The 25,438-nt window shown below is 36.2% G+C and overlaps 1 protein-coding gene and 1 long non-coding RNA gene across 3 annotated transcripts; both read left to right on the top strand.

Annotated features, from left to right (window-relative positions):
• The first annotated feature begins 10,785 nt into the window (after nt 1-10,785).
• Nucleotides 10,786-12,911, top strand: LOC116267871 (uncharacterized). The gene is made up of 3 exons (XR_004175686.2): nt 10,786-11,599; nt 11,733-11,830; nt 12,442-12,911. It is a non-coding gene; the product is annotated as an uncharacterized LOC116267871 (long non-coding RNA).
• Nucleotides 12,912-14,708: 1,797 nt separating this feature from the next.
• On the top strand, nt 14,709-25,198 carry LOC116256861 (protein-tyrosine-phosphatase PTP1-like). Of its 2 annotated transcripts, none has more exons than XM_031633399.2 (9): nt 14,709-15,029; nt 19,606-19,702; nt 19,844-19,926; nt 20,064-20,204; nt 20,510-20,644; nt 21,394-21,542; nt 21,651-21,792; nt 24,630-24,704; nt 24,858-25,198. In XM_031633399.2, the coding sequence occupies exons 1-8, from the start codon at nt 14,835-14,837 to the stop codon at nt 24,699-24,701; spliced, it is 1,014 nt and encodes a 337-aa protein (XP_031489259.1). In that variant the 5' UTR covers nt 14,709-14,834; the 3' UTR covers nt 24,702-24,704; nt 24,858-25,198. The 2 variants fall into 2 exon arrangements, with proteins under 2 accessions (XP_031489259.1, XP_031489252.1); XM_031633392.2 differs by having other exon boundaries at nt 24,816-25,198.
• Nucleotides 25,199-25,438: the final 240 nt, after the last annotated feature.

Genomic DNA, 25,438 nt, shown 5'->3' with positions numbered 1-25,438 from the left:
TATGAAGTTTCCTGATTTCATTTTGCTCGCACCATAAGATAATTTGTATAATGCTTGTTCTTGAGGCCATGGGGGAAATGACATGCTCGAGTAAGCACTTACGACCTGCATAAGAGAGAAGTGGAACTCTCCAACCTGCAAGCTTCCTATCAACCTTGTGTACGGGGTCCTCACAACATTCCACTTTAAGATTTCCTTGAAATAAAGGAAGTTCAAGATACTTAAGGGGTAGAGATTGCAGTGAACAGCCCTGCTAATTAGAATAACGAATCCAGAATAGTTCTGTCACCATTAAGAACAATGAGGGGAGAATTTGCAGCATTTATTTTGAGCACTGATGTTCTTCCCATGGCCTCAAGAACAAGCATTATATTTGTGACAGACCTTCTTTCTGCTTTACAAAATAAAAGAACACCATCAGCCAAAGAGAGGAGGCCTGGACAATGCCCAACGCGAGGAATAAGAGGAACTTGGATGTCATTCTTATTAGTTCTGAGTTTGATAAGTCTGGATAATATTTCCATGGCCTCCAAAAAATGATAAGGGAGACATCGGGTCCCTTGTCTAATATTCTGCTTTTGCATCAATTTACCCGACATAAAAACAATCCATAACTGCTTTGGAGATATCTCAACCCAATATGTGCAGTATAATTTTAATAAAAATATGCCTCAAATCCATCCGGGCATGGAGCTTTTCCATTGGCCATACTAAAAAGGGCTTTCCTCACCTCTTGTGGTTGCACAAGAGGCATAAGGGCTCTATTATCTTCATCAGTGACTCTTGGGCCCTCAAAAATCCTCCCTTTGCACAGAAAACTTTGCTTGCCTGAAAATAATTCAACAAAATAATCCCTACATCCTGCAGAAATTTGCCAAGGGACATCCAACTTCCTGCCATGAATTACCAACATAGTTTTTTCTTTTTTCTTTTTTTTTTTTAAACTGATTTTTCACCTAACTTTTAAAAAATGTTGTATTCTTGTCATCTTCCTCATGCAAGCATATGTTGTCCAGCACCTTCCTTAAGCACGCTCATGATTGGTGTCCTACAAACCTAGCGATTCTGTGTAGCTTGAAAAAAAGCAGATTGTATGGGATTTACAAAAAAAATGTTAAGAGTTCCACCATGAGAGAGAGCGGGGAACATATTCCAACTTTTTTAATCATCTGTTCATGCTCATCCGTCATCATCCAGCAGCTCAAAAATCTAAATAGAGATTTACCACCACCGCCAGAAAACCTCTCATTAATATGTAAGAGAAGGGCACGGTGATCAGATATTGTCTTTGCGAAGATTACTCTTAATGAAAACTTCATGTTCACATTATGCCACCACATAGTATTAACATTTACATCTGTGAATGCATAGTCACAAATAACGTCTCGAAGTTTTAAATGGTGAGGTTTTTCTTAGGTATAATATGATGAGCTTAATAAAATAAAATAAAGGAAAAATACAGTAAATTTTTGAAAATTATAAAAAAAACTAAAATGGGGGTAAGTGAGAAACTAATAACACAAACATCAAAAGAAAAGTAGATTTGCAACAAATAAAAAATAAAAAATGAAAAAATAAAACTGTTTAACATTAAAACACTGAAAAACCGTCGTTTTTAACTTTTTTTTAAAAAAACTCGTTTTTCAAGTTTTAAACGGCCATTTAATTTTCCACGTTTTTTTTTTCGAAAAAAATGCACTTCTGTTATTAACAATCGCCAGTCAAGTCGGCATCTAATATTTTCTTCTTCCAATCTGTTATTAGACCAAGTGTATGAACATATTGGACCATTTATAATTTTCGGACGGCCATTATTAAAAAATTTGATAAAATCTTTACAAGAACATGCATTAGGGGAACGACCACGTCTGCTGGCCCTTCATGGTGTAGAAATCCCTAATTAAAGCACAAGGATGTTTATATCAGGCTACGTATCAAGCAAAAATGCGTTAAACTTTTGTCTAAAAGTTTTATAGATGATTCTAACAAAGAAAAATCCATTAGAAAAAACTTCACATTCACGGATGTAAATGTTTTTAGGAACATAAATCTTTCTCAAACGTCTAAATTGTATCATACAAAAATAGAACGGGCATGTGCAAAAGCTTTTTCATTTGTTCATTCTATTACAGATGGATGTAATGAGCTCTTTATTTTCTTTTTCTTTTTCAATTTCGTTTATGTAAATGGTGTTTATATTACAGTACAACATAGATGTTTCATTATCGTTTTTCCTCATAGCAGAAGTGTATTTTTGCTTGAGAGACATCAAGTGTACAAAGTTTCTAAAAGTTATGCATCCAGTCAGTTTTATGCAGGGGAGGAAGCAGATGTGGACATTGCATGGGAAATTGCCCACACTGACTCGAAAATGCTTCTTTTTAAATTAATACTTCAGGATCATTTTTCTCATTTATATTCAATAAGATCTTGAAGGTCCTTCTTAATACCTCTTAACCAAAATTTTCTGGCTGTGCCTGTGCCTGGATTTATGTGCAAATGTTTTCAACTTAAGTCACAATTTTTTCCTTTGTATCAATAGGAAATCTATGATACCTGGAACTAAAGGATATCAAAAGAATAATAAGTTTAATAGGGTTGTAATACAATTTCCTTTATGGCTAAGTTGAGTTGAACAAAAGGCCTAGTATGAACTTAATATAACAAGTAGTTTTGTTAATTAAAAAAAAAGGCTAAAGGACAACTAATAGATAATGATCACTTTACTTTTATACCATGGTGATTGGGGAAATTTAGCTTCAATCTTGGGAAGGATTATAATATATATTTTAAAAACCCTTAACCAATTCAGCAATAGAAAAATTGAAAGAAAGTACATCTTCAAATTTTTAGTCTGTGGTTATGTCATATTACTTTTTTTTACGCGTCATATTTTTTACTTGATATTTTAGCCAGAGTTCTACATGGCCCATACAATGCTTTCTTCTTTTCACATACACAAAAAAAAAAGGATTTCTTTGAGGGACGTAGCTTAGTTGGTTGAACTGGTAGATTGGTTAAAATTCGGTCGTCAATCCAATTCTCGTGGACAAGAGGACTACAATGATGGATGAGTGACATTATAACTGATGGTTGTCTCATTCCCCAACCAGGTCCACAAACAGCTCTAGACCCCAAGAACAAGAAGAAAAAGGAGAGGCTTCCACACTACCAGACAGAACTCCTAAATAGCAAAAACTTCATTTTTGGGAAATTCTTATTAAGGGCCAATATTTTATTATAGTTTCAAATATGGGTTGTACCTTTCTAATTTTTCCTTTGAGCGAGGAAATAGAGGTTTCAAGTTTCAAACATGTGTTGGATTCAAAATTTATCAAATTCCATTTGATCGGAACATCCTTAATCAGGTTTGAAGTTAGACATAAGTTTTTTAAACCATATCCAAATTCAACGGGAGCAATATCCGATGTTTACACATAATGGACTGCCGCCATTACCATATTTATAACGTGAATTAGAAGTCAAATACTCGAACCATATACCAAATTTGAATCAGAATAGAATTTTTTTTTGTCCATTTTTCTTTATTAGATTTGACTAAATGGATTCGTTTCTGAATTAGTAATCAAATTTCGTCATTGACCTACCGATATCACTAAAGTATTAAGCACACAAGGTCAACTTAAATGAAAAGGGGTTATAGTTAAATCAAAGAAATTGACCCTTCAAATTTTTGCTAAATAATTATTTTAGATGAAACATAAGCATCCTATATATTTATACATAAACATCCATCAATTTATTAAAGGAAGGATTTACAAGAAATGTTTATGTTGAAATGGGAGAGAAGAGGAGAACGAAGAATTGAAACACAGATTTTACGTGGTTTGGTTCATAGACCTAGATCCACAAAGAACACCAGAGCAGCAGTCCCTTTGATTTCCTCTATTTTCTTTCTCTTTGTTTTTTTCTTTGCTTTACAAGGACATATATAATACATGATGAATATGAACATTTGGTGAACTTTACATACAGGAATTAAGATTATTGAGGAAACTAATGAGAATGGCAGTAATCCTTCGAACGTTCAATGGGTTTCAGAAGGCAAGATTGAGAGGAGCCATTGAGTATGCTGTGCTGGCTGAAACGATTGCTTTCAACACTCCCCTTCAAGTGGGGCGTAGAGATTCAAACAGCCCCACTTGCTTTTAATATCATCAAATTGCTTTGTAGGAAGTCCTTTAATATACCCATCGTTCAACTGCTCTGTGCTTCTAGTATATGGAGTTTCAATCTCTCCTTTTTTAACCTTTTCACATACATAATGACAATCAATTTCTATGTGTTTGGTACGTTCGTGAAAAACTAAATTTGCAGCTATATGAATTGCAGCTTGATTGTTACACTGCATTGGAATGGGAGACTTGATAACAAATCCAAGTTCTTGGATGTGTGATTTGATCCAAATGAGCTCGTTTGAGGTAGTCGCCATTGCCCTATATTCAGCCTCGGCACTGAAATTGCCAATTTGACCATTTATAGAGACAGCAGCAGAGGCTATAGATGCACATGTCATAATCTTGTAAACCCACTGAGATGCAAACCCAAGCTTGAGTAAAGCATTGCGTAGGAACCTCCACTTCAGTTTATCAAAAGCCTTTGCAATGTTTACTTTCAAACAAGAAGATGGTGATATGAAGATTCCCAAGTGAATGCACTATCTCACTATCGAGGATTATCAGAAACGGGCATCAATTTGGTGATGATTTTATAAAGATTTTTGCAAAGGGCAACGGACCAGATATCTTGGACTCTTCGGGCGCCATCGTGCTTCGGAATGAGGACTATGTTTGCTCTATTGAGTTTTTTAACAAATTTTGTCATCTTAAAGAAGCTTACCACTACATTGATATAATCTTGCTAAAAACCCATCTGGCCGAGAAGGATGTCGAAACAACAGCTTGAGGTTGAAGGCATCTCTAAATACAGTTAGTTGGTTAGCATTTCGAGTTTGTGCTTTTAACGGCCATGATGAAAGTTCATGTTCATTGAATCAAAATAACTTTATTAAGTTCATTAAAACTTTAGCTAGTTATAATGCTAGAGTTGCACAAGTTGTTTTGGATAATGCCGCAAACAATGCTAAATATACATCATCAATAGTTTACAAAGAAATTTTACATGTTTTTTCAATTAATGTTTGACACCAAATTTTACCCAAAGATATATTATGAGAGGCACCTGACATAGTAACATTTGGGCAAATGAAAAATAATCTTATCAGCTTTAAAAGCAAATTACAAATATATCATCAACTTTAGTGAGAAATACTCAAATAGCCATCAGTAAATGGAAAATGTTAATTTTTGATATATAATGCCAAACATATTTTTCTTTAAAAAAACTTCTTTCGTCTTCCATGGGAGAAGTGGTTTTTCATGACAGATATTTAATCATTTTATGTCATAAATTAATGTTCGTTGTCTGTGATATTTTTTATTTTTTTACCATTTATATCATCAATGAACGTTTGTTGGTTGTAGGCAACTCATTAAGAATTTCTGTCGAACGTTGAATGTGCGATTTTGTTAACCTTTAAAATTAAGTTGAGTGGTGGTCTGTTATTTCCTCAAACTTTGTGTGTCCCCATTTTGTAATTTTTATCGTCTTACTATAGTCGTAATTTTGAAACTATTTGACACTTCTATATCGATCTTTGAGATGCCTCTATTAGTAAATGACAGCTACAATAGTAACATGTGTTCACACTATAAACGTTGTAGTTCCAATGAAGAGTTGCTGGGAGTTAGGCTCCCCTCCTCCTGTAAACAAAAGTAACCTGTGTTCACACTAAACGTATCTCCAACCATACGATTTTGATTGGAGGGCTTAGTTGATTGAACAGGATATTCTAAAGTGAAAATTTGCATGAAAATAGTCTTACATTCAAGAAATTGAGATGTCATAAAGCTATGTATGTTTTGTTTTTTTTTTTTTTTTAAGAGAAGTTATAAAACCGCCAGGCTTCTCTCTCATCCCTTAGGTCCATCAGAAGGAGCAAGAGGTTGGTGTTTTTATAACTTGAACATGGACGGAAGCCAGACATATATGGCACGGACGTGCACGATTCTTTTGTCCTCCAATATAATCATGATAAAAAATGCGATTGGTTAATAGAAAAAGTGAAGTTATTATGTAAGAACAAAAAAGAATCCAAAAAAGTAAGGTTTTGGGATTCGATAACGCTCTGACCAAATGATTGCCACATATGCAAATTATTATGACTAATATACACCTCTAACTGGAAGCGTTGCTATCTTATACTCATTATCTCATACTCATTATCTCATACTCACTATCTCATGCTGTTATCAGCAATGTTAGAATGAATAAGTATAATGGTAATAGGGTCTACCCCATCATGCACACGTTGTGTACATGCGGATGACATACAAAACTTAATCCCATCAAGGACTGGCTGCTTATCAGCTGTTAGGTGAGCTAGGTGTGCCACGTTCCTATCTTAAAAAGAAAATTACATGTAAATATTTTCTAACGTTTTAATTTGGCTCCCATAAAAATATAAAATAAAAAAAATAAATAGCGCCCTACAAAAAGTTTTCAGTAGTCTTATTAGCTTTGTTGTTCACGAGGTTAAAAACATTATTTTCTTTACTGATTTCATTCTTCACACAAATTTCTACATGTTTCCTTAAGGGCACCCCTAGAAATCTACTGTAGCACAAAAAATTTATTTCAAACTTTTAAAAACTTTTCCGCTTTGTCAGACAAGGAAACAAATTTTTGACTGTTGGAGCTGAAAACGGAAATATATATCCAGAAAAATTTTTCCAACTGAGTGCTGGAAAAATTTTTTCCGAAATTTTATTTTGACCATTACGCTTCTTCCCTCGCTCTCTGCCTCCCTTCTTCCTCCACCTCCTCCCTCCTTCCATTTTTCCTCCTCCCTCCTTCCATTTTTCCTCCTCCTCCTTCACTCCTTCCCTTTTTCCTCCTCCTCCCTCGCTCCCTTCTTCCTCCTCCCTCCTTCCTTTTTTCCTCCGCCTCCCTTCTTCGTCCCTTCCTCCTCCCTCTTCCCTTCTTCCTCTGCCTCCCTTCTTCCTCCACACTCCTTCCCTTTTTCCTCCGCCTTCATTCTTCCTCCTTCGCTCCCTTTTTCCTCCTCCCTCCCTCCTCCGCCTCCCTTATTCCTCCTCTCTCCTTCCCTTTTTCCTCCGCCTCTCTTCTTCCTCCCTTCCTCCTCCCTCCTTCTCTTCTTCCTCCCTCGCTCCCTTTTCCTCCTCCCTCCTTCCCTTTTTCCTCCGCTTCCTTTTTTCCTCCCTCGCTCTCTTCTTCCTCCTCCCTCCTGCCCTTCTTCCTCCTCCCTCCTCCATCCTCCCTCCTTCCTCCCTCGCTCCCTTCTTCCTCCTCCCTCACTCCCTTCTTCCTCCCTCCTTCCCTTCTTCATCCAGCTCACTTCTTCCTTCCTCGCTCCCTTCTTCTCCTAAACCTGAAAATATATTTCTATTTCATAAAACTAAGAAATAAATTTTTGAAAATTATTTTCTTAGTCATCACACACACATCAAATGAGAATCCAAAAAAAGTTTTCTCATTCCATTTTTCCATGAAATATATTTCCAATTTCAAATTACCAGCCATCAAACACTACCTAAGGAAGAGTCAAGTTGAAGGTTGCAGCAGCCCTGTGACTGAATCATTCCTCTCCCAATCTCCTCCGTTCGGCTTCTATGATATTTTTTATATATGTATATACACTGTAGTATAGTATAATATAATATATAATATAATATAGAAAAGTTGGTAAAAACTAAGCGATTAAGGGACAAAAACCAAACTTATTAAAATTAATTATTAATATATAGTGCAACCTAATCTGATAAATATGATCATAAAAGTGATTTGGCAAGAAACATACATTAACTAAGTAGGTCATATTTTTGCGTAAATAATGTTTTTTAATAATAAAAATGAGCAGCTCTTATAATGAGAAAATTTTGACAGTGCAAAGATCAATTAAAAATAAATGATTTGAACTAAAGTCTGATTTATGTAAAATTAAAGTTTATAAACACATTAGAAGGTTCATATATTGTTTAAAACAATTTTTAACACTGAATTTAAGAGGTCTATTTTTATCTCTTACCTAGGTGGTCTGACATCTACCAGTCACTCATGGGGATCCTCAAAACTGTATTACAGATTGGTATATGGTATTACAGATTGGTAGGTGGTCAATTGCTGTTTCAAAGCAGATTGTATGGGATTTACAAAAAAAATGTTAAGAGTTCCACCATGAGAGAGAGCGGGGAACATATTCCAACTTTTTTATAACTCTCATCATGCTACAACCACTGGCCCAAGCTGCCCAACAATCTTTAATCATCTGTTCATGGTCATCCCCCATCATCCAGCAGCTCAAAAATCTAAATTGAGATTTACCACCACGGCCACAAAACCTCTCATTAATATGTAAGAGAAGGGCACGGTGATCAGATATTGTCTTTGCGAAGATTACTCTTAATGAAAACTTCATGTTCACATTATGCCACCACATAGTATTAACATTTACATCCGTGAATGCATAGTTACAAATAACGTCTCGAAGTTTTAAATGGTGAGATGAGCTTAAGAAAATAAAAAAAGGGAAAATACAGTAAATTTTTGAAAATTATAAAAAAAAAACTAAAAATGGGGGTAAGTGAGAAACTAATAACACAAACATCAAAAGAAAAGTAGATTTGCAACAAATAAAAAATAAAAAATGAAAAAATAAAACTGTTTAACATTAAAACACTGAAAAACCGTCGTTTTTAACTTTTTTTTTTTAAAACTCGTTTTTCAAGTTTTAAACGGCCATTTAATTTTCCACGTTTTTTTTCGAAAAAAATGCACTTCTGTTATTAACAATCGCCAGTCAAGTCAGCATCTAATATTTTCTTCTTCCAATCTGTTATTAGACCAAGTGTATGAACATATTGGACCATTTATAATTTTCGGACGGCCATTATTAAAAAATTTGATAAAATCTTTACAAGAACATGCATTAGGGGAACGACCACGTCTGCTGGGCCCTTCATGGTGTAGAAATCCCCAAAAAGCACAAGGATGTTTATATCAGGATACATATCAAGCAAAAATGCATTAAACTTTTGTCTAAAAGTTCTATAGATCATTCTAACAAAGAAAAATTTCATTAGAAAAAACTTCACATTCACGGATGTAAATGTTTTTAGGAACATAAATCTTTCTCAAACGTCTAAATTGTATCATACAAAAATAGAACGGGCATGTGCAAAAGCTTTTTCATTTGTTCATTCTATTACAGATGGATGTAATGAGCTCTTTATTTTCTTTTTCTTTTTCAATTTCGTTTATGTAAATGGTGTTTATATTACAGTACAACATAGATGTTTCATTATCGTTTTTCCTCATAGCAGAAGTGTATTTTTGCTTGAGAGACATCAAGTGTACAAAGTTTCTAAAAGTTATGCATCCAGTCAGTTTTATGCTGGGGAGGAAGCAGATGTGGACATTGCATGGGAAATTGCCCACACTGACCCGAAAATGCTTATTTTTAAATTAATACTTCAGGATCATTTTTCTCATTTATTTCAATAAGATCTTGAAGGTCCTTCTTAATACCTCTTAACCAAAATTTTCTGGCTCTGCCTGGATTTATGTGCAAAAGTTTTCAACTTAAGTCACAATTTTTTCCTTTGTATCAATAGGAAATCTATGATACCTGGAATTAAAGTATATCAAAAAAACAATAAGTTTAATAGGGTTGTAATAGAATTTCCTTTAGTATTAAGCACACAAGGTCAACTTAAATGAAAAGGGGTTATAGTTAAATCAGAGAAATTGACCCTTCGAATTTTTGCTAAAAAATTATTTTAGATGAAACATAAACATCCTATATATTTATAAAAACTATTTTGATATAAAACATGCTTTGAATCAAGTTGTTTTTTTGAAAAATGTTGATTTCTCTATTTAAAAAATATTGATGTTATGGGTGCCATTCGTTTTTGGTGGTTTATTAAAACCCAAAAAATGATCAACTTAATATATATTTTGCATCAACCTATCCTTAAGATCATATTGGTAAGCTTAAATTTCAAAAGAAAAAAAAAACACCTTAAATATCATATTTAAGAGGTCTGGTTTTTGTCTCCGATCTATTGGTCTGGCTTCTACCAATCACTCATTAAATCATGACATGTTAGGAATTGTGAACACTTGTGATTTTCAGCAATATCACCGTTTTATATTACTATGCGTTCCCCACAACAATGCTGCTGGAGGTTATGCCTCCATTAATTTATTAAAGGAAGGATTTACAAGAAATGCTTATGTTGAAGTGGGAGAGAAGTGGAGAAGGAAGAATTGAAACACAGATTTTAAGTGGTTTGGTTCATAAACCTACATCCACTAAGAACACCAGAGCAGCAGTCCCTTTGATTTCCTCTATTTTCTTTCTCTTTGCTTTACAAGGATATATATAATACATGATGAATATGAATGTTTGGTGAACTTTACATACAGGAATCAAGATTATTGAGGAAACTAAGGAGAATGGCAATAATCCTTTCAACGTTCAATGGGTTTCCTTAAGGGCACGTTTGATGCTCTAGAAAAAAATTTTGGACTATCGGAGCTGAAAACTGAAATATATTTCTAGAAAAATTTTTCCAACTGAGAGCCGGAAAAATTTTTTTTTGACCCTTACGCTTCCTCCCTCGCTCTCCGCCTCCCTTCTTTCTCTACCTCCAATCTATCTCCTCCCTCCTTCCCTTCTTCCTCCCTCCTTCCCTTTTTCCTCCTCCTCCCTCGCTCCCTTCTTCGTCCTCCCTCGTTCCCTTCTTTCTCCGCCTCCCTTCTTCCTCAATTCCTCCTCCCTCATTCCCTTCTTCCTCTGCCTCTCTTCTTCCTCTTCCCTCCTTCCTCCGCCTCCCTTCTTCCTCCCTCGCTCCGTTTTTCCACCTCCCTTCTTCTCTTTTTCTTCTGCCTCTCTTCCTCCTCCCTCCTTCCCTTTTACCTCTGCATCCCCCTCACTTCTTCCTTTCTTGCTCCCTTCTTCTCCTAAATCTAGAAATATATTTCTATTTCATCAAACTAAGTAATAAATTTCTGAAAAGTTATTTCTCATTCATCACACACACATGATGACAATCTAGAAAATTTTTTCTCATTCCATTTTTTTATGAAATACATTTTCAAAAATATATTTTCAATTTCAAATTTCCAGCATCAAACACTACCTTAAGGAGCGTTTGATTGCCCGGTTGAAATACCGTTTTTTTCACCTGCCCGACAAAAATTGCATCAAACGGGGTGAATTCCACCCACTCGACACCCTCTCCCCCCGCGCTCGACATCTCCCCCTTCCCCCTCATTTCCTCCCTCCGCCCGCAGCTCATCCTCGCTCGACCCTGTCGCCTTCTCACTGTCGCACCGTCGCCGCTCCGCTGTCGCCGTCGTCCTCACCGGCAGAGAAAAGGGATGCAGTAGAGAGAAAGGGCCAGAGCTCCCACCATCGCCATCGCCACACCGCCAGTTCGCCAACGCCACAGTCGTTGCTCCTCCACTGGTCTATCGTTCGTAATCGCCACATGTAAGGGTTTCCTGTAAACGCCCAAAGTTTTTTTCTGTGTTTCGCTGTTGCTCTTGCTGATGTCTTTCTCTCTTGCTCTCGATTTTTCCCTCTCTCGCCCATTTTCCCCTCACGGTCTCCTCCTCCCTCGCAGTTGAGCATTAAACAGCCGGTTCACCATCGCCACAGGTATCTCTCGTGCTGTCGTTGTGTCCCTTTCAAAAACGCCCAAAAATCCCACTCACGCCACAGGTTTCTCTCTTGCTCCGCCTGTCAACTATCCTTTTGCTTGTTTCTGTTATGAGGAAAATCTCTGTGTTCTGTCTTCATTTTGCTTCAATCTCATAGGACTTGGCTGATTTAAGATCATTTGTATATTCTGTTTTCCTGCATAATAGAGAAAATGCTCGACATTACTTCTGAATAAATCAGTCACGAAGGTCAGATGAATTAGTAATAGGTAACAAGACATGCTTCGCCGTTGCTCGACATTACTTCTGAATAAATCTGTCACCAAGGACATTACTTCTGAATAAATTAGTAATAGATAAAATGAAATCAGTCATCTTGATTGAACTTAATCCTACTACATTGAAAAAACATTTGAACCGGTTCACTTAGATTCATTGGGTGGTGTAACCACTTGTCAAAAGACAGAGTATCTTGATGTAGCTTTCTGAAGCATAAACCTGAATTATTGGTTTATTAGAATAAGATGAGCAAGCCCTTGAACGAAGGTATTCATTCTAAAATTTGTTCCCATTATAGAGAAAATTTGTCTGCTTTCTCATACCATTCTGCAACTGCAATTTTGTATTTCCACATATTAGTCATAAACTTGACTTCCAAGTTGATTTATGCAGAATCATCGGCCACATATATCATTGGCTTGGGGACTTGGTGATATCAGCCATTCTTTGCAGCAAGCAGTTAATGAACTGAACAGATGTAGTGTAGAATAGGAAAGAAATCATATACCATCTGTAAAGTTCTAGTGGCATGAGAAGAACATTAGCGTTCACCACAAGCTTTTGTTCTCTTGCCGTGGAAGATACTTGTTGCTGCGTTTTCCTGCATGTATGTAATAATATTATGCAATATCAATGCACTATGGCATAAGAATTGGGAGATGTGTTTTTTGTCCTTGTGTCGAGGATCTGGCAATGTGGGATACATTTGGGTTCGGCCTTACCCTATTGTTTGTTGGCGTTCTTATTGTCAGATCTTTCCTTATGTGAGTAGCCATTTTGAGTGTAACAGTCTAGCATAGTGGATATGGTGATTCTAGCTATAATTTCCGACATGATCTTTAATGGAATTAAATTATGATATACGACTCTTGGAAATTTCCAGACCGTGGCTTTTAAATGTGCTTGATTGGGTATAAATCTACTACACCGTTCCTTTTTTAGGCCAAGGGAAAACGTTTGTTGTTATGTCTCAATGGCACTTATAACCAGCAAATATCTTGTACACACGTTCCAAGGATCAAAATCAGCAACTTCCTAAACATGTACATAACATGTGCAAGAATTGTCACAAAAAACTTTTAAATTTACCAATGTTGTCATACAAAAAAAAGTCTCCTAAATCATCTATCATGTGCATCAAACATGGTTAAATTCTTCATTGTGCATCAAACAGAGTTAAAATTAACAGGTTAAATTCTTCCAGTGAATCAAACATGACCTCAAATCGAAAGAGGGTTAAATTTCATCATGTTTTTTTTTTTTCAAAAAAATTTACCACATTAAATTCTTCCCTGTGCATCAAACGGCCCTTTAAAGACAAGATTCCCCTTTATCCACAACTCCCCTTTATCCACAACTGGTCAAAGTTTTTCTCATTATCACACAAAAGATCAAAGAATACAAGGAATTGCCCCTCTTAAATATGGGAATCAGGGCAAACCCACAAAAATTATATAAATGACCTTACAAAAAAATTTGCCTTGCAGAGAAGCCTATCAAATATAGAAGAGTTACCACATTTCAACACGTACATTCAGCATTGAAACATTAAACAAAAACTATATTAAACAAAAAGCCACCAAAATACAAATATTTCTGTGCAATAGTTGAGCTTAAACAAAGGGGCTTTTGAATATAAGGAGAGACAACCTCTTAGAAAGCATTGTGAAGCAATGGATCATGCATAAGTTTTTCTCAGCTCATCCTTTTAATGGAAAACTACTCCTTTCAAACATAAGGGAAAACACCTGAGTTGTTTCCAATTCAGGTTTTCTTGGCACAATCAATCTCAAATTTATTGGTTGATGAACCCATTCCATATATAAGAAGGTGAATATAAAACCTCTACAACTGATAGTCACTAGAACCACTGATGCGTGCGCCTAAACACTTTTACAATTATTGCATTTTATGCCCCCTGAGTTTTAGAAAAATAAAAAATTTACTATTAATTTGAACCATGCAATAATTTTAGAAATTATATAATGGCTCTTTCTAGAAAAAAAATTCCCCGCTCCACACTTGGTACCATAGTTGGAGATAGTTCAAGAAAGAGCATAATTTTATTTTTCGTTCTTCCAAAATGTGAGAACAAACTGTTCACTCAATTTTTTTTTATACCAACCATACAAAGCGGTATAGAAGCACCAATGAAAACTACTTCAATGACATCCTTTGGCAGCCAATAAAAATATATAATGATATATTTTGCGTGTCACTAAAAGGCTTTCAGTACTGACACGCGTTGTCTTTGCCATAGAAGGTCTGTGGCATATGCAAACAATGCTACTAAAGGGAATCACTGACTTTACTTTCATTTGTTGTGATGCATTGTTTTCCCCACTAAATGATTTCAGTGACACTTGGGGAACGCTATTGAAGATCAATGTTGATATAGTTTTTTCCGTTAAATTTTTTCAGTGACACTTGATGAGCGCTAATATATGCATTTCCTGTATATACATATTAATTTTTACATTTTCTTGGTTAATATATTTTATTCTTTGCATTTTCAGGTATTGTGAGAGCATTACATTCATATGGTATTTAAGCATCGCTTGTCTCCTTTTTTTCTGGACAAATGGCAGAAAATGCAACTGGGGCTTGATTTTTGGATTAACCTTGGTGTGAACGAGTAGCCACCCGCAGTCCCTTAAAGACCTCCCTGTTTCAAATGATGGCATGCTTGCCACAGTTCTTTGAATCGGACGGCGGAGGCTCTCTCTAATCGGGCGGAAGAATTTCCGGCGAAGACGGGGAACACCGTCCGCACCCGGCGGTCGGCCATGGCTGCCTCTACGGCTAGGAATTCCTCCTCTGCTTGCGTAACAAGGGACTCCATCTTGCTGCAGGCGTACGGCGACACGCCGGAATTCCGCCTCAACTCCGAGCAGGTCCGATACTGCTCCCAAGCCCTTCAGCTTCTCAGGAGCAAGGTCCGTTCACAGGAAAGGCTCCATCAGGAGTTTGACGCCCTTCAGGTCATCAACCGAAACTCACTGTTCTTCTTCCCTGTTAGGGAGCACTCTCTTAGGGTTTTCTTTATTGATCGTGTGCCCGTTTCTGAGGTTTTTTGCCTTCTAAAACTTTCTTCTTTTCGCCTTTTTATTTTTCTCCGGATGAATTGATGTCTGTACGTGTTTTTTTTTTTCATTCGATCAATGACCGGTAATAATGGATGAAGGATGAACAGTTTCTGTGTCTGCACTGTTGATTAATGTAGCGATATAATGGTATTAAATAGGAGAATTAGGTTGTTGGATTCATACTTATGTTAACTGCATATTTTGCTTTTATTTCTATTTTTACTTTTCACTTTTCTGGAGGTAATGTTAGTTCGTGGAATGAGAAGAGGCTGGAAACTGAGTTTTGTTTATGGTAAGAGGGTCTTATAACTGGTATAAGATAAGCTGGTTCAAGAAATGAGTTTCCTGTGGTAAGGATAGATGACAATAGTGGTTAGGCGTTCTGTAGAAATTATTCTTTTCGAACATAAGCCCCTAACACCGTATTCCGGTTTTGTGCTTGTTTATGAGAGTCCAGGATCTTGAAAGTGCACGGTTTATTGAGGTGGGGGCTTACTACGAGTATTTTAAGGTCCAAATTGTCAACTGGCCTTAAGTTTCTAGTAGAAGATTCGTTCTCCAGGCAATCGTGCCATCTAAAGAAGAAATATGTACCCATCTTCCATGCTTTTCAACTTTCGCTCAATGCCACGCAATGAAATATATTAAATCGTTCCATAATTCCTGTTGTAATGTTGACTATACCTAATTAGAGTAAAGAAAGTGATTATATTATTTGCATCTATGTAGGTTTTGGAACAATTCTTTTCTTTTGACCTTTGAGATCGCTTGGTGCGTCCTTACCAAACTTCTAAACTTTACACACGTCTGTATATTATCAGGAACAATAGTTTCACATATATGTTTCATGTGGTGTCTTCACCATATATTCATTTATATCAGCACATTTTTCTAGTTCCTTTTTCATGTTTGTTTTACTGTAATATAGATGGGCTTGGAAGTAAGTTTTGCTTTGGCTACCGGGAGCTGCTAAAAAATGAAATTATGCAGATGTTGTTGGCATAATTTGATTCTTTTTAATTAGGACTTATGTTTCCACTACCGAGCAAAATAAATTATGTGAAGGTTTAATTATGAGTTGTGACAATCTCTTTTTTTTCCCTTGACGACATTATATTTGAATTTCTTTATGAAGTAAGGGATATCCATAAAGAGCTTATAGGGAAGATAAGTGAAGATTATGCTATTCTCACTGGTAAAATCTTGTGCTACTTATTATAGCTTTTAGAGTTATCTCTAACAGTTAGGTTGAGCTGTTAACATAATAACAGTAATGACGCAGCAAGGTCAATCGTAAAACTTTCTTCAGCATACAAGGAGGAAGCTCAGTGAGGAAGCCCAAGGAGCTTTACACTGCTATGGCTGAAGCAATCCTTGGTCAACATGTTACCCTGCAGCCCCTACTGGGATCCCTCGAACAAGATGGTTTCTCTCAGTAGATGGAAAGAAAGAAAAAACATTGCATCTGGCCTGTGATCCACTTTTATGCTTTTGTTAGCCAAAGACTATTTCGGTTCTCTTTACTATAACTTGCTTCAATCTTATTTACTATTGTAACTCAGTAAGTGAGGGCAAATCTGTACTTTACTATCTTAAGTTATTTCATAGGTTAAGGTTTCGTCCCTTTCCTAGAGATTATTGTCTTTGTTGTCTGCTCTTTGTATTGGGGTGCTGCTGCTCTTCATGTATAACAGCTTTTAAAATGATAAAGATACTCAGTTTGTTGCATGAAACTTATTGATTTCTAGTTTTGGTTTCAAAGTTTGAACATGACTCAAGAAAACAATGTTTAGACTTTAGACTCTTTAGAGTAGTAATTCTATAGCTTTGTTGAACTTATTATTTGAATATTGGAGCTTGGACTGGGATGGAAAAGGAGAAAAGTAAATATTTGGGAATGAAAAACAATTACAATGGAGTTTTGTTGAGCGCGTAGATTCCTCAAAATTTCCCCCTAGTTTACATGTAATTTCAGAAAATTGTAAGCACCCAAATGGGAGTTTGCTTATCTTAAGTAGGCCCTCATGATGGTCCTTCACTTGCATTTGAAATGCCAATGACTTTCATGCCTAACTCAGTTCCATTGCATGTGTTTCACATCTATATGAAATGTTGTAGCTGACTGATTATTTGCTGACATCAAGAATGGTGAATTTTAAAAATTTGAATATTGATCTTATTTTAGGAATTCTTTTTGACCAATGGAAGAAATTTGGCATCTAACTAAATTAACTCTAACATCGATAAGCAAGGAAAAAAAAGAAGAGAAAAAAAAACGGCACAATGATCTTGATAAGGTACAAGATCCAAGTCAAATAGTTGTAGTACGCATAATTAGAAACCCTTATGTGCTTTCTTGCAATTCACTTCTAAGTTGCTACATGACTTCATATAAACTATAAGATTCTTAGTAGCATATGATGCTTACTATGCTTTACAAATTTTTCCACATCTCATTGACGGCCGTAAACTATCTCACATAGGTATGGGTGAAGAGCACCTTCGAAAAATTTAGGTACGAGAACATGTGCGCGCACACACACACACATGTATATATCTAAGTCACATGGGTACTTCAATAAGATGCACATACCCGTGTTATCGTACCCATACCCAAAGGGGTTACCAAATTAAGTAACATTAAATAGTTTGGATCAGCTTTGATCTAAAAAGTACGCAAGTTTGGATCAACTTTGATCTAATTTTGATTTCATTCTGCTTTTAGAGTCATTAACATCTAGGGGGTGTTTGGCTGACAACCTAAAACTAGGTTTTGGGAGAAATCCTGTTTTTGCCCCAAAACACTATTTTAAGAATGTTTGGATGACATTGAAACTGTGTTTTGCTAAAACCTGGTTTTCATGAAGGGCCTGAAAAACCTACCTTCCCCCAGGTTTTTCAGGTAAGATTATTTTTTGCCTCTAGAGCAAGTTTTCCACTTGTCATTCAGACCAGTGTCATCCGTATCGCACGATACGGGCCCGTATCATGCGATTCGTATCATATAGGTTTTTATACATATACCATATGCCTACACGATACACTCGTATGCGTATTGCACGTATCATGTGATACGAGGGTCATATCTTACGATACAGCCGATACGCTCCTGTATCATACGATAGCGGGGATAAAATGAAATTTTGTATTTTTTTTTTTACAAAAGAATCTCTCGCTTCATCTTTCTAAACATGTCTAAAAGTTGTGAGAGGGGGGAGTTTTACTAGTTTTCCTAAAAAAAAAGCCCATTTATGTGATAAATCATTGATTTAGGGGAGAACTCGCTGGTGGAGAAGAAGGTTTACTCATGGCCCCATGGGGACAATTAGATCTTGAGTGATGATAATCATGATATATTATATGTTGTGAACTTGTAATGTAATCTAAAACACTTTAAAGTTTAAACATTAAAGTTGTGATGGACGCTTATTATGTTATTATGAATTTCTTATTTGTAATTTCTAAATGTGTTGTTAATATATATGGCTTATGAATGATGTGATGAGTTTTTTTATATAGAGTAATAGAAGACATTTTTTCCTAAACTTTCTTTGCTTTTCCTTATTTTACCATTATTTTCTAATTTTTCTATTTTTTTTAAATTTTTATGAATTAAAACATTAATTTACTATATGCTACGCTACGTGACGATACAGTGTATAGGTCGGCCCGACCGATACACATTACGATACGCCTTTTACATCATTGCGGACACAGGTCTGACCATTTCTAGGGGTGTACCTATACTGATACCCGTACCTGTGTCGGCACTGGTACCTCACCCAAATAGACATACCCGTGTGAGGTAGACCATAAGTTGCTAAACAATATATAATAGCACTTGGCCCAGCAATATAATCATCATACAAAATGAAGCTGCTGATGAAGCTACTATTAGAAGATTTATGTGGCTTAATATCTTTTACAAGTCACGACATAAACAAAATTATGTTTGTATCTCAAATTATGCTATTTTCGTAGTTCATATGTAGCTCAGAAATATAAGAACATAGCAGAATTTGCACAAAAGATAAAAATGTGAATAGTTAATGAATAAATCATACCCAGGTGTGTCACCATACCCATACCCATGTATGGTTACATTGCCATACTGGTAGTCCACTGTTTCCCAGGTACCCCATGTGACTTAGCCTCAAACTATACTCTGCATCTATATTTTCAAATTTGCGATGTCTGAAACCATACTGCTGTACCTGAATCCGCACTTGTACTCCCACCCATGTGATTTAGGTTCTAAAATTGTGACAACCATTGGTATCTTAGTTCTTCGCTTCTCACATGTGTTTATCTTTTCATACAGATCATGCATGTATTTCTGTCTTGGACTGACAGTCTATAGGAAAAGTGTTTGATGATTAGATAAATGGTGGAAGGAGATCCTATATTTATTTCGTAAAGGTTTCAATAGTGAATAATTTACCTACTTTCTTCTGATGATGTCCTTTTATAGGCTAGCAGGTTGAGAAAGAGTGAGATGCAGAGGAGATGCAAGGTTGCTCTTGAAATTGCCAATTCAGAAAAAAACCGTTATATAGATGTTTTACCATGTGAGAAGATTATAGGCTTATAGCATTTTTGCAACCAGCAAGATAGCAAATTTCCTTGGCTGGGTATCATTAGATTTTTTCTTTCTATGTCTTTTGATGATCCTTCTGTGGATGTGATTGACTGGTATTTGCTTGTTCCAGTTGATGATTCAAGAGTTGTTCTTGACTCAAGTAAGGATAACAAGTTGATGGGAAATGGATATATCAATGCAAGCTTCATCAGGGTATATATTTATATATTTCTTCTCTTTGGCTAGCATTGTACCAGTTACATCTAGCTCAGAGTATATTGTTCCTCTCAATGCAATATGACTTTTGATCTGCCTATTTCTTTTGACTACTTCTATGACTTGCCATGCAGCCTGCAACTGGTGGGAACCTTTCTTGCTTTATAGCTACACAAGGTCCTTTACCAGAAACTGTTGAGGATTTCTGGGAAATGGTAAACCAGTGCCACGCCCCTGTGGTTGTTATGCTCACTCGACTGGTTGATAATTACAAGGTACTTCATTTTCTGTCCTAATAACTGATAAGAGTTGGTTTGAGTTTCATTGATATTGTAGTTTTTTTTTTTAATGCTTAATGCATCATGACCATTGCGGAAAGTGTCTAGAAACTTAAGCTACAATTGACCTTGGATGTGAAAATATTATCCTGATCAACCTTCATATGTAGAGAGAGAAAATGTTCCTTCTAAGAATGTGAAAAATAAATGTTCCTTTTAGGGGTGATTAAGATACTTGTGGTTTTGTTATTGAGAGTCTGGATGGTTGATCTTTTGTTGTTTTAACTACTTTTGTTTTGCAGGTGGTGAAGTGTGGTGACTATTTCCATCCTGAGGAAGGTTCTAGGCAATTTGGGAAGATTTGTGTCACCACAAAGCATATGAAGATATGTGATACTTCCTTAGTGTTGCGCTACATGGAGGTCAATAATCAAGAGGTGAGAGGCAAGGGGAACAAGGGGAGTGAGCTATTTCAAATGAGTGTAGGCACTGGGTGCAGCTGCTCCATTTTGTATATATGGTTAAATTAGACCCGATGTTTCACAATTCTAACAACTGACTTCTTTGTCTCTCTCTCATCACTTCTCCTTATTAATTTCACATTTATTCAGAGAAGGGTGATAGACCAAGAAAGTCAGGATTGGTGGTAGTCTTTATCTAGTGTTCTACATGCATTTGTTTGTTGTGTTAGTGTGAGAGGATCTTATACTAGTGACTAGTGAGTGTTTTCTGAAAAGGAATTTGTCACTCTTTGAGTAGCCCTAAAGACTTGCTATTTATATAATGAAAGGTGAGAGACTTCTGTCTCTTTCCTATATTACTGTTTTCCTCTTGTCATTGAAAGCAAAAAGACTCATGTTCCTTTTCCCGTCAAAGATTGTTCAATTTTTTAAGTGTTTTGCAATTATTTTTCATTGTCATGTTTTTTGAGTTAACTTTTCATTTATTTAGTACTTGTCTAACTATTATTTTTTTCTTGGTAGTCTTGTGGACAACTTGCCTGGTATCTCTTTCCTTTACTTTAAATTTGATTTTCTTTTCTATTTGAATAACTTATGCAAAGTGGACACATCTGGCTTCCACATATGCTCATACAAATTCTGCACTGTGAATTCGTTGATGTGTAAGATAACTTGTTCGCTAATGACATGTAGCCTGTTTCTTTCTTTTGTTCCATTCTTTGCAGTCAAATGCTGCGCCGCTGCCTGTACTACATTTGCAGTATCCTGATTGGCCTGATCATGGAGTGCCTGTTGATACTCGAGCTGTTCGTGATATTCTGAAGAGGCTTTATCATCTTCCAGCAGAACTGGGCCCTTTGGTTGTGCATTGCAGGTTTAATTTTGCGTCGTAACTGGAAGATGCTGGTTTTTATCTTTCATAGGTGCTATCGGTTACTTGCATACAAACCTAAACCTTTTTTCATTTGACTTGTTTACCCAGTGCTGGTATAGGAAGGACCGGTGCATTCTGTACCATCCTTCACACAGTCCAAAGAATACTAACTGGTGACATGTCAGCCGTTGATCTTGATAAAACAATCATTGGGCTCAGATCACAGCGAATTGGAATGGTCCAGACAAAGGTAAAAGCTTACGTGAACTATTCTTTTCTCAGTGTGTTCTCCGAGTTGTTTGTGAGAGGTGCATACTTGAGTTTCATCCTGGTTAGTAACTTAATATTGTCTTGTTAATGTGTCTGATCCACTAAATTATTCATTTCTGCAAGAAGTCAACTGGGGCTTCTTGTTTGCAAAAGGATACATCCACACAAAGACACTCAAATGAATTGAGTGTCCATTAAATTATTTTTTTACTTCATCACTAGATTAGTAATCGTTAGGCGCACATCAATCTGCTTCCAGTTTGCCCAATTGGTTGAATTTTTCACCTGCATACAGGTTTATAACTAGTCCAAGTAGGTGCTTCAGTGCAATTTCTGGATTAGATGGTTCATTGCTGTGGTCTATTTTGAAGAGTACACTTGAACAATATTTATACCGATTTTGGGCTTTTTTATTTAAGATTTTTTTTGTTTTTTTTTTGAAATATTACAAGTGTATGCTGCATACCTTTTTCATGGGGTAAAACAGTAACCTGTTAACAGCATGGTAAATATGTGTTCAATAGTAAAAATTTGCTTTTATGGGCTTTGTTATGAATATCTGTTTGGCTTCTAAAACATGGAAAATATTTTAGTGAGTCCTTAGGCTAAATGTGTTCCACGTGTGAAGAGAGTTTCTGTAGCTCTAACTCTCATCAGATTGTTACTTCACCTAGATTAAAATAACCATCATCTATCGTTCTGTCTTTTCTTTGTGCATTTGGTGAAACTTTCTTTTACCTACTTGCTTTTCCTAGAATTTTTTTTTTGTTTTTTGACAGTATGTTTGGATGGAATTTAATATTTTTCACTGCTTACAACGACAAACTCTGTTTTTTAGGCATGTAAATGGACTACTCATCTCATTGGCGATACTCTTACATCACCATTTATTTTGGATTAAGAATGAGACGGATTGTCCAAATTCATTTTTACTTCTTCCAATGTTGTTAGTGTTAGAGCCTTTTTTCTATTGTAACCGCTCATGCGCTGCACAATCATGGTTTAGACAAAAATGTAAAGTTGATAGTTTATTACTTGAAAACGTAGTATCAGAGATATCGTGATATTTTCTAAAATCTAGCGATACTTACAAGAAAATCAAATAAAACGAAAAAAGGAAAAAATCACCAAAAATGAAAATCCTGAAATTTTATCATGTTCTTTTCCTGAGGTTTTAATAATTTTTTATTTTTTTGATTTTTAAGGTTTTTTGTTGTTTTTATTGTTTTTAAAAATTTTTAAAGGTTACTGAGATTTTGTCGAGATTGTTCGAAGAACAACAACTTTGTCGATAAATACCCGAGAAAAAACTTGCAGAGATTTTTCTAAGAACGATATTTGTGGCAATGCTTGAAACACGTTTGTGGTTGCAAAATGAAGAATGACATGCTGAGAAGTGTCCGCCGCAGATGAATAGGGATTGGCATCCATTGTAGCTTTTGAAGGTTGAATTGATTCTTTACAACAATTTTTATGAAAAAACCCCCTGATTGATTGATAGCCGCCTGAAGGATTAGATGATAGGGTAAATATCTTTTGAATAGACCATAAATATTTGAAATTTTGATGAAGTCGTTAGCTTACTGTTGACGTGCTTCCAAAATTTATGGAGGGCAAGTCTTCCTTCTTTTCTTTGTTCTCTGCAAGAAAAACCATGGAGGAATCTTTTGGATGGGCAAAATTTTAATTTTTACAGGTCTAGGTCACAAGTGGTCATCTATGTCATATGGGTGCTTCGAGTAAACTACCATACCCCAATTGGATGTGCACTTGATGTGGGTGCAAACCAGGTGCTTTCTGGTGTAACTGTCAACGAGTGATGGCAAACATACTCTATATACACACACACACACACACACACACACACACACATAATGTCGCACCTGCACACAAGTTTTTTTTAAATATGATGCAGCTGTACCTGTAACACATTATTTGGGAGGACTAACAATAGTCCTATATTATTGAGATTGAGAACTTTAGAGAGTTCTTATAAGTTTGGTCTTGTACCACTAGCTATCTTGGTTCATAACCTTCTCTGTTCTGTGCGAGAAAAACCATGGAGGAATCTTTTGGATGTGCAAGATTTTATTTTGACAGGTCTAAGGTTAAAACTACGAGTGGTCATCTATGTCATATGGGTGCTTCAACTACCATAACACAGTTGGGTGTGCACTTGGTGTGGGTGCAAACCAGGTGCTTTGGTGCAACTGTGAATGAGTGATGGCAAACAGACTCTCTCTCTCTCTATATATATATCTACACACACACACACACACATACATATACATATAATGCCGCACCTGCATGCAAGTTTTTTTGAAATATGATGCAGCTGTACTTGTAGCACATTATTTGGGAGGACTAACAATAATCCTATATTATTGAGATCGAGAACTTTAGAGAGCTCTTATAAGTTTGGTCTTGTACCACTAGTCATCTTGGTTCATAACCTTCTTGGTAAGGACCAAAGCTGTAGGGCTGGTCTGGATGCATCATATCAGGCAGATGGGTCTGTTTTTATAGGGGGTTATTACAGCATCTTTGGTTATGTGGTGTCAGTGCTCATAATCTACGTCGCCCATTTGCATATGCATTCTGTGGATGGTGTTCTGAATTTCTAACTCAGTCCGTATATCCTCTATCTAGGTTTTATAGGGATGTAATATTGAATGGAAAGAAGGATATTGCTGTATCTTATATTTTTTATTTTGAAAAGAATTATGTTATTCTTCCGTAGCTTGACTCTTTTGGAAGCTTGCTTTACTCTTGGGCATTGATTTTGCTGATACTGGTTGTCTTACTTTTTGTTGTCAGGATCAATTTTTCTTTTGTTATGCAGCTATCATTGATGAATTAGAAGACCTGCTCGCACAGACCATATTATAACTGGTAAGCCTAAAACGGTGGCTGGTTTTGCTTTCTACTCTAGGGGGATTTCATTCGGTCATGTACCACAAGGATGAAGTGATGCTCACGTTATTTTTGATTTGTGAGATGCAGAAAAGCAGCTGAAGACTGACAGTGGTTTCATTTGACCTGTAGATACCATTAGAAACAGAAAATGGAGGATACTTTTAGCTTTCACCACAGGCATTTTCTTCCTGTTCATGCCGAAGACCTTGGGGGGTCATCACGCGACACTGAAGCTGTAACACCTTCATGATCGAATCGTTTTGTATCCCTAACAATATGTTTTACATCCATGAAAGCTGCGTATAAACACAGTAGCAAACCAGAGAAATTCTTGCTGGGTATTTCGTTTGTATGATATGGAAATGAGGTGCTGAGCTTGCTCGCGGTGTCCTGTCATGCAAGGGCAAGGCTTGTTAACATATCTCAACTTCTGAAAAATGAAAAAATCCCCCAATTTTTTTTTTCTTTAATAGGTTGGGCCCAAAAGATTTGTCTCCATGTCCAAAGGCGTTTGTACCTCGTGATGTTGTCATATGGTGGTTGATTTCACATAATGCATTTCAATTTCTTGAAATTCATTGAGAAGTGAATTAGTTGCTTGGAGAGGTCTTGGTAGGTATGGACTGTCCTGCTGCTACCTCCATCCTCTCGGGAACATTATAAGACCTGCACAATTATGCCCTGTGAGCATTCATGTATGGAGAGGAAGT

Source organism: Nymphaea colorata, chromosome 1 (assembly GCF_008831285.2).
Source record: "Nymphaea colorata isolate Beijing-Zhang1983 chromosome 1, ASM883128v2, whole genome shotgun sequence".
Lineage (NCBI taxonomy): Eukaryota > Viridiplantae > Streptophyta > Magnoliopsida > Nymphaeales > Nymphaeaceae > Nymphaea > Nymphaea colorata.
Note: the sequence above shows the minus strand (reverse complement) of the source record. Positions and strands in the feature narration are given on the sequence as shown.